At 35.5% G+C, this 12,197-nt stretch overlaps 1 protein-coding gene across 8 annotated transcripts in view; it reads right to left on the bottom strand.

Annotated features, from left to right (window-relative positions):
* Positions 1-12,197, bottom strand: part of KDM6A (lysine demethylase 6A) — a 206,489-nt gene that overhangs the window by 117,910 nt on the left and 76,382 nt on the right. For 7 of the 8 annotated variants that reach the window (XM_029930769.1, XM_029930770.1, XM_029930774.1 and 4 more), the window contains exon 4: positions 8,558-8,607. The exons of the other annotated variant lie outside the window; for it this stretch is intronic. In XM_029930769.1, the coding sequence (XP_029786629.1) occupies positions 8,558-8,607 (50 nt within the window). The remainder of the gene's footprint in view (positions 1-8,557; positions 8,608-12,197) is intronic. 8 annotated transcript variants of the gene reach the window in all.

Raw genomic sequence — 12,197 nt, 5'->3', positions numbered from 1 at the left:
TGTTCTCTTATTATTAGAAATACCTACAGTAAGTTTTTAAATAATAAATTCTATATTAAGCTTTCCTTATTATAGGTATGCTTAGAGGGGAGCTCCACTACTGGCAATGAAAGACTAATCTGTTTTGGACTTAATTTCTCTCTTCTATCTGAATAATTATACCTAGACAAGTTGGACAAAATATTGTTTTAAATCTGTTTTTGGGCATCAGACAACTACCAGAGCATCAAGAACTTGCAAAGTTATCATCAGAAACAACCAAAAAAAAATGCATTAAAAACCAAATGTCCTTCAACAATAAAATAAGTTGTGGCATATTCAAATAATGAAATATTATACTGCAATGAAAACAAACTACTGCGATATACAACTACAGGGATGAATCTACCATATATAGTACTGAGTGAAAGAAGACAGACTTAAAAAATATGCTGCACACCTGCATTTTTAATAAGTTCAAAAACAAGCAACATGTATCCATACATATCACACTACTACTTCCAATGAAGGCTAAGTAGGATGATATTGGAGAAAATCCTCCTAGAGATAATATGAATAATTATAGTTTTATAAAAACTATAAACTCTATAGAATTTAAAATACCTAAAATAAAGCAGCTAACAAAAGGCACTCAAGAGTAAACGGGCGCCTGGGTGGCTCAGTCAGTTAAGTGTCTGACTTTGGCTCAGGTCATGATCTCATGGTTCATGGGTTTGAGCCCCACATTGAGCTCTGTGCTGACAGCTCAGAGCCTGGAGCCTGCTTCAGATTCTGTGTCTCCCTCTCCCCCTCTCTCTCCCTCTCCCCCTCTCTCTCCCTCTCTCTCAAAAATAAAAATAAAAACGGTAAAAAAAAAAAAAAGAGTAAACAGAAACAGGCAGATGCTGGTGGAAAGACGTGGCTATCTGAATAGTGGCCCCCAAAATGTCAATACCCTCAGGCACCTGGGTGGCTCAGTCGGTTGAGCATCTGACTTCAGCTCAGGTCATGATCTCAAGGTTCGAATGTTCGAGACCCATGTCAGGCTCTGTGCTGACAGATCAGAGCCTGGAGCCGGCTTTGGATTCCATGTCTCCCGCTCTCCGTCCCTCCCCCACTTACACACACACATACTCTCTCTCTCTCTCTCTCTCTCTCTCTCTCTCTCAAAAATAAACATTTAAAAAAATTCCTTTAAATAAGTAAATAAAATGTGAATATCCTAAATCTCCAAACTGAGAATATTTACCTTACAAGGCAAAAGATAGTTCACAGTTGTGGCTAAATACAGGATCGTCAGTTGGGAAGGTTATCCTGTATTATCCAGGTTAGACCCACTGTAATCACAAGAGTCCTTAATATGACAGGACAAAAAAGTTAAAGCCCAAGGAAGGCAATGTGGAGTCAAAATGCAGTAAGATGCAGGGCTATTAGCCAGAAGACTGTGGGCAAACCTGAGAAGCTGGAAAAAAAAGGCAAGCAAACAGATGAACCAATAGCCCTACAGACAACTTGATTTTAACCCCCTAAGACTCACTTGGTACTCTGAGTTTCAAACCTGTAAGAGAATTAAATTTGTGTTTTTGGCCACTAAATTTATGGTAATTTGTTAAAGCAGCCATAAGAAATCAATACAGAAGGCCATGCTCAGAGGATGGAAAGTTGTAAGGACTGAGCTCCATTTTCCTGGCTACTCACTTGGAGCCCAGCATAGCACACCAGAGAATGGGTCACTAATAGAGAAAGCAGTCTTTCTAATATAGAAAACCAGAAGACTGGAACCAGGAGAAATCACAACTCACTAAATTAAGAGAAATTCCAGGAAGCAAAGAGCCAGAGAACACAATTCTAAATTCTGCCTATCAACATGTCTGACTGACTCCTGTATGCAAGTTACAGACTTAACAGAGCTAAAGACAAAAGATATAAATTGATACTTAAGTCACCGCTCTAAGAAGTGAGTTTGCTGTTCAAGTTCAATATAGGTAACTGCCTGATAAAAGACAAAAACCAAACACACACACACACACACACACACACACACACACACACACACACACACACACACACACTAGAAGAAAATAACAGAACCGAGTTAGCCTAATTTTCACAATGCCCAGTACCCCATACAAAACTACACAACACATAAAGATCCAGGAAAACAGAACACATTCTCAGGAAAGAAGAATATCAACTGAAACCAAATGATAAAGATACTAGAAAATGGCACACAAGAACTTTGCAGTGGCTATTCTAATTGTCATCAACAAAATATGCTCATAATAAAAAGACAAGAAATCTCAACAGAGAAAGAGAAATAATAAAGAACCCAATGGACAATCTAGAACTGTTAAATAGAATATCTAAAATAAAACTCAATGGATTGAGTTAATAATTAAATGATAACAACAAAGGAAAGAAAAAATAAACTTCAAACCAAAAAAACTTATCCAATGTGAAGACCACAGAGAAAAAGAAAAAATAAGAGCCTTCAGGGACATTTATATAAAAACAAATGATCTAACCTACATGGAATTATATCCCCAGGAAAAAAGAGAATGAACAAAAAAATTATTTGAAGAAATAATGACAAAAATTCCCCTTATTTAATGCAAATTCAAAATGCTCCAACAGGATAAATATGAAGACAACCATAAAGAAGTAGATCATGATCAGGCCAACGATAAAAAGCAAATCATGAGAAAAGCAAACAAATTGTGTACAGGGACAGTGGTTTAATTAAGAGCTCACGCTGTCTCTCTCTCTCTCAAAAATAAATAAAAACATTTAATTTAAAAAAATGAAGTCAAAAAAATATATACCTTTTTTTCAGCTAAAAGAAATTTCTTTCCACCATACCTTTACTATAAGAAATGCTAAACAAAGTTCTTCAGCCTTTAAAAAAAAGAAAAAGACAATACATGGAAATTATTCACAGAAAGTAATGAAGAGTATCAGAAACGGTAACCAAGGGCGCCTGGGTGACTCAGTCAGTTAAACATCTGACTTTGGCTCAGATCATGATCTCACGGTCTGTGGATTCAAGTCCCATGTCAGGCTCTGTGCTGACAGCTCAGAGCCTGGAGCCTGCTTCTGATTCTGTGTCTACCTCTCTCTGCCCCTTCCCCACTTATGCTCGCTCGCGCGCGCTCGCTCTCTCTCTCTCTCTCAAAAATAAACATTAACAATTCAAAAAAAAAGAAAGAAAGAAAGAAACAATAACCATATGGGTAAATACAAGCAATTACTATTACACTGTAATATATGGACCTGTTCAAAGCAAAAGACGATCATCTTGTAGAGTTAACAATGTAAACTTAACATATACTATAACAATTATCACATAAAGGCCCCGGCTAGGTAAGACATGAACCTATATAACTGCAAACTTTCTACCATTTTATATGAACTGATACAATATTAACTTGACTGGTAAAAATTAAAGGTATATACCATAATCCCTAGAACCACCAGTGAACAAACAGTGAATAGAACAGCTGAGTGCCTGGGAGGCTCAGTTGGTTAAGCGTCCGACTTCGGCTCAGGTCATGATCTCATGGTCCGTGGGTTCGAGCCCCACATTGAGCTCTGTGCTGATAGCTAGCTCAGAGCCTGGAGTCTGTCTTCAGATTCTGTGTCTCCCCCTCTCTCGGACCCTCCCCTGCTCACGCTGTCTCTCTCTCTCTCTCAAAAATAAAATAAAAACATTAAAAAATTAAATAGAATTAGAAATGATTAACAAGATATCTAAAATAACACCAATATTTTGAAATTATACAATTTATATCCGAATAATCCATGGGTCAGAAGAAAGCACAAGTAGAAGACATTTTCAAATAAAATAACAAAAATACAAAATATAAAAAGTTGTGGGATACAATTAAAGCAATATATAACTTTAAATACTTATGTTAGGGGGAAAAAAGAAAGAAAAATTAATCATCTAAGCTTCCACCTTAGGAAATAATGAGGGGGGCACCTGGGTAGGGCTCAGTGGGTTAAGCTTTCAACTCCTGATTTAGGCTCAGGTAGTAATCTCATAGCCCTGCATGGGGCTCCGTGCTGGGCATGGAGCCTGCTTAAGATTCTCTCTCCTTTGGCCTGCCCGTGCTCAAGGGAGTATGCACAGGCACTCTCTCCAAAAGAAAAAAAATAACAAAATTATTATTAATTAAACACAGAGTAAGCAGAACAAATACAAAAGTCAATCGGGAATCAATGAAATATAAAACAGAAAAACAATATTGAAGAAAGAAAAAACTATGGAACAAAGATTTTTTGCAAAGACCAATAAAACTGATAAGCCTAGCCAGACTGATCAAGAAAAAAAAATCGGAACAAAAGAGATAATAAAAGGAAAAGAATTATAAGACAGTAAATCTTAAAATTACTGTTGGGGAACGCCATTGAGAAGTCTGAAAATTACTGTTGGGGAACGCCGTTGAGAAGAACAGTTGCAAAGCTTATGTGACTAAACCCAGTTAAAGCCTCTTTCTAACTTTGAAGATTTGGCAGATGGGTACAGGGACCCATCTGTCTTGCTGCAGCCCAAGACAAGCATCCTATAGAAGTCCTTTGCTTATTAAAAGTGCTACCTCCCAACCTGGAGTGGGCCTGACCCTTTCTTTGGTTCATTTCTCCCTGCCTTCTGAGTACAGGAACCAATTTCAGACGGCACAATTAAGAAAACAAAAGGCCAAGACAAAAACTGTGAGAAAGTATTTCCAATACAGAGATCTGACAAAGGGCTTTCGGCCAGAATACATAAATAGCCCATTCAACTCAATTAGGACAAAAAAAGAAGTTAAAAATGAGCAAAAGATGTGAACAGGTAAATTAACAAAAGGTCAAAAACACACACAACATGCTCAACATCACTATCCTCAGGATGTACATAAAACCAAGATGAAATACCTACTAGAATGGCTCAAGTCAAGTTACCACTTGGAATATAAAATGGTACAGCCACTTTGGAAAATAGTTTGGCAGTTAAACATACAACTGCAATGTGACCCAGGATTTCCAAATCCTACGTACATATATATCCCAAGAAAAATGAAAACCTATGTCTACATAAAGACCAATAATGTTCACAGCATTTCATTTATATATACCTAAGGAAATATAAAGCGGGACACAACACAAATGTCTATCAACTGATAAATGGAATAACTGTGGCATAATCGTTCTGTGAAATACTACTTAAAGCTTAAAAAGACAACAATATTAATATCCAAACCAACATGAAAGAGTCTCAAAATTAGTATGCTAAATCAAAGACATGAAAAGCAAAATACTTGGATCCAGCTGTGGGGCATTCTAGAAAAGGTAAAATTAGAGAGACAGAAAGCAAATACTAACTGGGACCAAGGGTCAAGAATGGGCATCTACTATAAAAGGGCACAAGGGAACACCGAGTGACAGAAATGTTCTATAACTTAACTGTAGTAATGGTTAAACAACCTCATATAAACTGCCAAAACACTGCAAGTTTGTGCACTTAAAAGAATGTAAAGTATACCTCAAAAAAGATAGAGGAAAAAAATCATCAGATATTTGTGTGAAGGCAAACAACTTAGTTTATTTAGAAAAACAACCAAGAAAGAACCAGCCAAGGAAATCCTAAAAACAAGAACAATGGGCAGAGGGTGCCTGAGTGCTACTATATATTAAAATATATTATAAAGTCTCTATAAGTAAAATAGTATGGTGATTAGTTCATAAACAGACTAACAAAGTAGACCAGAAAATCCATAAGCTGACAAAACTGCACATGAAAATTTAGTATACAATTTAGGCAACATCTCAAAGTAGAGGAGGAAAAGGTAGACTTTTAAAACAATATATTGTGTTGGGACAATGAGCCATAAGGAAAAAGATAAACCTAGATGTTCCTCACACTGTAAACCAAGGATAAATCTCAAATGGATCAGAGATTTAAATGAAAAAATAAAAACCATTCAAGTATTAAAAACAGTATGTGGGTGAATTTTTCTAACACCTGGGAAGAAGGAAGAAAAAAAAAAAAGACTGTCCTAGAATTCAAAACGCAAACGCAGTATAGGAAAAGATTGATAAATTTGACTACATAGAAATAAAAGACTTCTGCACGGGCAAAAACAATAGCACAAAAACAAAGCAAAACAACAAAAGGCAAACTGCAACTTGTATTGCAGATAAGCATAAATATACTTCCTACAAAATATGGCTATCTAAAACAAAAATAAAACAGTGGCTGAATATCAGAAAATTGGGCAAGAGATATGAACAAATGTTTCAAAGGAAAAGAAATACAAAGTCTTTAAACTTTAATTTCAAAAACCTCAACTTCTCTAACAATTTTTAAAAATGCAAATTAAAACAACATCTATCACCTCAGGCAAAAAGCCTGCCGACATAAACTTTCTTGGTTAAGACCAAGAGGAAATCACCATTCCCAAAGGAGCTATATTTAACACTTCACCCTTATAAAAGATCCCACTTACAAAGGAATCTTTACCAAAGAATCACTAACAAAAATATGAAAAGACAGTTTTACTATTTACTGTAGCAGTATGTGTATGGGCAAATACTGAAGCAACTGATGTGAATAAACTATGGAATAAATCTTCAAAACCTTGGGTTAGGCCAAGATTTCTTAGGTGCAACACTAAAAGCACAAGCAATAAAGAAAAAGTTTTAAAAAATGAACATCAAAATATAATCTTTTTTGCACTTCCAAATATACTACCAAGAAAGTGAAAACATACAAGCCACAGACTTTGAAAACCTATTTGCAAATTACATATCTGATAAGAGACTGTATCCAGAATGTATAAATAATGCTTACAACATACTAGTTTAAAACAAAACAAAACAAAACAAAACCCAGAGGTAATACGGGCACAGGGTTTGCATAGGCATTTTAGTAAAGAATATACATAAATAGCTAGTATGTTCATAAAAAGATGCTAAACATCATCGGCCAATTGAAAAACGGAAATAAAAACCGTGACAAGATGGTACTTCACACCCACTAGGATAGCTACACTCAAAAACTGAACAATACAAGTGCAGACAAAATATGGAAAAACTAAAATCTTTTACATTCCAAGAATGTAAAATGTTATAGCCACTCTGGGAAAACAGTTTCTTAGAGTGTTAAATACAGATTTACTCTACAGCTCAAAAATTCCACTCCTGGCCATCTACCCCAGAGAACTGAGAATATCTGTCCACACAAAACATGTACAACACAAATGTTCAAAGCAGCATTCTTTACAATAGCCAGAAAGTGACAACAACTAAAATGCCCATCAACTAATGAATGAATAAAAGGTGGTATAGCCATACAATGGAATATTACTGATAATTAAAGAAATAAAGTATTAATACATGTTACAAATGGATCAACCTTGAAAACATATGCTTAGTGAAAGAAGCCAGTCACAAAAACCCATATATATTGTGATTCCCTGGATATGAAATATCCAGAAATACAAATACACAGAAACAAGAAGTAGATCAGTAGTACTTGCCAGAAGTTGGGCATGAGGTTTCATTATGGGGAGATGGACATGTCCTAAAATAAGACTGTGGTTATGGTTGTACAACTCTGAAAATTTCCTAAAAGTCACTGAATTGCATAACTAAAACCAAACAGTTGAATTTTATGCTATGTAAAAATCGTACTTCAACACACTTTAAAAAATAAAGATAAGCAACAGGCTGGAGAAAGTATTCTCAATACATTTTTTATATTACCAAAATATATTGTTAAAACTTCGACAAATTGAAAAGAAAGATAAACTAGGTGGTGGAAAAAATAAAATATACCTTAAAAATCGGAAATGGCAATTTAGATTAAAAATAAACATGATGTGAAGATTAACCTGCCCAGGGAACTTTATGAAGTACTTACACTAAGAAAGTGGATGACTCATTGTTATGCACAGTTCTTCATTTAGGTGAGTCTTTTAAAAAACAATTAGGTTCCAGGCTCCTGGGTAGCTCAGTGGCTCAGTCAGCCCCCCATTGGGCTCTCTGCTGTCAGCACAGAAGCCACTTCAGCTCCTCAGTCTCCCTCTCTCTCTCACTCTGTCCCTCCCCTGCTCTCTCTCTCAAAAATAAACAAACATTTTAAAAAAAAAAAAAAAACCAGGCTCAGCTGTCCTCTGAGCTCCAATTATAGACAAACTGTACTAAAAAAGCTTATAATTTTCCCATTATGCCTTGCCTTCTCAGTCTCATACACCCATCTTCAGCCTTCTTTAATTCGCAGGTACCAACTTAAGACAAAAAAAAAACAAAGAATCATTCTGCTGCCATTTGGTTACCCTTGCTTTTAAATTCTTACACTTAGGATCATCTTTGGCCAATAAACTGTGTCAGAGTAATCTATCTCTTTTAATAAAACATAAGGTGGTTCACACAAGAGAGTACAAAGAACATTCATTTTTTTTGTTTCCAATTCCGTTTCCTTAGAAGTAGTACTTTTAAGTAATTAACAAAGAAAAAAGAACACAACTCATTTTGAGCATAACCAGTAGTAATCAGCCCAAAAAATAAATGGGAAACAGACATGCAAATATTCACTCACCTTCCAGTAGTCAGACTGTAAACTGTAGTACCTCTGGTATGCAGATAATGCTGAAAGAGAGGAAATAAGTCGCAAATAGGTCCTGCTTCAAAATCAGTAATACATGTTTTAAGAAACAGTATAACAAGCCTCCCACCATACCCACTACCTTCCAATAGACAGTGATATTTAAGAGCAAACAATTTAGAAATCTGGGGCCTGCCCCCCTCCTCACAGTCAGACATAATAACAAATGTTAAATATATAGGAGTTCGTGGATGTAAAACTGCACTCATATCTCAAATCTAAACTTGAACAGAATCTAGGATTCCTCGTGAATCAACATGACCTTCCTCACAGACCAAATCTGATAAAAGGATTAAGATTTTCTGAGTCTACTCCAGAATATGATGGGTTATTTGTTCCCACAGGGCCCCCCTTCTAAGAATGACCAAGAGCTCAACCACCTCAAAGAGCAAAGTGAGTATTTCTTTTGTGATGCTTCCTTTCATATAATCAACAAAAAAAATCCAGCCCCCATTTGCCTTGCTCCAAACTCAATTCCAAAATAGTGTGTCACACAATCCTAAATCCACCACAAGGCATAAAAGCCTTTGTGAAAAACTATAGTTCCTTTCAATCTAAAAGTCAGCAAGGGGGCCCTTGGGTGGCGGTTAAGCGTGTGACTTTGCATCTGACTTTGGCTCAGGTCATGATCCCGTGGTTCACAGGTTCAAGCCCGATATCAGGATCTTTGTTGACAGCTCAAACCTTGGAGCCTGCTTCAAATTCTTTCTCTCTCTCAAAAATAAACATTAAAAAAATTTTAAAACTCACTGATGAGGTTAAAAAAAAGGAAATGAAAAATTATATATGCACATTAGAATTGGCGGCAAGAGGCCTTTTTAAAAATTGATGAGCAATAAATAAGTCATGAGGAATGTAATATACAGCATGGTGACTACAGTTAATAATACTGTACCACACATTTGAAAGTTGATAAGTAAATCTTAACAGTTCTTATCACAAGAAAACAATTTTTAATGTTTATTTTGAGAGAGTGCACCCAGAGGAGGGGCAGGGAAAGACGGGCAAGGAGAGGGGAGGGAGAAGAAGGGAGAATCCCAAGCAGGCTCCACTCCATCAGCAGAGCCTAACATGGGGGCTCCAGCTCATGAACCGTAAGATCACAACCTGAGACAAAATCAAGAGTTGGACGCTTAACCAACTGAGCCACCCAGGCACCCTAGGAAAAAAATATTTATGTATGATAACAGGTGTTAACTACACTTATTATGATTATGCAACATACATATTGAATCGTTATGCTGTACAGTATCTGAAACTAAAGGTATACATCAAGTATACCTCAATTTAAAACAGACTTAGATTTTTCAAATAAGATTTAACAAGTACAGCAAAATTTTACATTGATAAAAATGGAGGGAAAAGGAGCTTAACATTTTCTAGAGCTACATGTGTAATGCTTTCATACTGTTTATCAGTAAACAGCCAAAATATATATGAATACAATACAGAGAACTTTCTAAACAAATTCAAATTAGAGAAGCATTACCCAAAAATATCATTACGTATCTAAATAAGTAACTTATTTAAATAACGTTCATCTTTTTGGCATAAATATGATGCCAACCAACCTATCCTTGGAAGCACATCCAGTTTTGTGGAAAAGCTGACTGAAAATCACCCTGCATTTTCTAGTTCTTCACACATAATTTGTGCTAGCTCATAAAGGTCATTGATAAATGGTCTTCTAAAAAGAAGAGTAAGTCAACTTATCTATCAAACTAGCTGGAAAAGAGTAATCAAACAGGGTTCATGTCCAGAAATCATCACTAATTTACAAAAGACAGTCATGGGAAAGGTATCCTCCCTCTACTGCTGGATGTGAACAAGCATATATATCACCAAATGCCCCTACAAAGGGATCTATTCTTACTATAAAGCCCATAGAAGAGAAACAAATGAAAAGTACCTGAATACTTCTAGACCTCAAACTAGGCCTAGTACACAACTCACCTATGAACTTCCAATTACGGGAGGCAATTAATGTGCTAGAATCAGGTCTTTCCTTTTGTGCCTAAAAACATCCTAACCAATAAAAGTCAAGGTCCCTAACAATTTTGTACAGTCACCATGTCAAATCTAGACTGCCCTTTTAATGATGTTATAGAATTCCAACAACCTTGGAAGTTTATATTTCAAATAGCCTAATAATATATATTACATGACTTCGTAAAATTCACATTTTAGAACTGGAGGAGCCCTTAATGGGATAGTATGGTATTTTCCAAAGTAACTCAAACTGAGGTATAAGAAGCCTGCGTGACTACTGGTTGGGAGAAACATGGCATCCGTACTACAATATGATGAACCAAGAAATAAATATAAACCCTCAAATTCAAAGTCATCAAACTGCAAGCATAAATTTGTAACTCAGACATTCCTTCCATGAGCATCTGTTACCTTTCCACTCATTTACACATTTCTCAACCATTATTACTTTACCCCATTAGACCTAGCATTCTATTTTAAGAAAAGATCTTAACATATTTTATGGTTCCTGATCCAAATAAATCATTAAAACTAAAGACTACAGAAGTGCCCATCACCAGAGTCTCTCTAGTGAAATCCGTTTAATCAAAGCAAAGCCATCATTTCAAATCTCTAAGTCAGTTACTCTATCCATGAAAAAGAATTCTTAGTCCACTATAACTAGATTTTTCTAAAGTCCTTGAAAGAGAATAAGGGAATCATTTGTTTGGACATGCATATAATGCTTAAAATCCTTTTCACAATGACTATAGCATGTATCTTACTAGGCTCCTCCTTCCCTAAATATCTAGTCTTCACTTTGTGATCCCCGAGTTCTCCACTGGTTCAAGAAATCCTTATTCATCCCACTAGGAAATCTTTTTAATATTACTTCAGGCAAGACTGTTGTTTTCATTTGCCACCTAACAAAAAATGATGTGCCCAAACAAATTAATATCGACTCATTATCAATTTCCAAAGCTCACATCTTTTTAATCCTGGGAAGCAACTTTATTTATGAACAAACTTCAAATTATTTTTGTATAATTTTGAGTTCTGTTTCCTTTCTAAATAAGCACATTTAGTGTTTTTAGACTTAAAAAGATAAAAATATAATTTAAAAGATTATTAAAAACTGGCAAAGTACTAACAAAGAAGCTAGACCTAAAAAACTTAAGGCAAGAGAAAACAATAAGAAGCAAGTTAAATTTAACTATTATAACAACTTAAGTGTTCTGTAATCTTTCTCCCACATTCTCCATTATTTGGCCCTTAACCTCATGTAAACAGGAGAAGAGGAAGAATCAAGGAAATTATCAGGGATAAAAGAATCACCTATACAGATGGGAAAAGAGTACTACACACAGTCATCTGTCCTTCATAGTCTTGTTATATACCATTTTCACACATGAAAATGATAAAATTAAATAATACTGGAAACAGTCAAAAGTGGCAAAACTTCAAGGAAATAGGCAGTTTTTTCATTCTACTAGTGCTATCAGTATAATCAGTAAAAACTTTTTTGTAGCATAATTTAGCACTCAGAAGTTTTAATAGTTAACCCTTGCACAACACAGTTGAAAATCCACATGTAACTTTCAACTCC

The sequence above is a fragment of the Suricata suricatta genome, chromosome X, assembly GCF_006229205.1.
Source record: "Suricata suricatta isolate VVHF042 chromosome X, meerkat_22Aug2017_6uvM2_HiC, whole genome shotgun sequence".
NCBI classification, from domain to species: domain Eukaryota; kingdom Metazoa; phylum Chordata; class Mammalia; order Carnivora; family Herpestidae; genus Suricata; species Suricata suricatta.
This window is presented reverse-complemented; position numbering and strand designations above follow the sequence as displayed.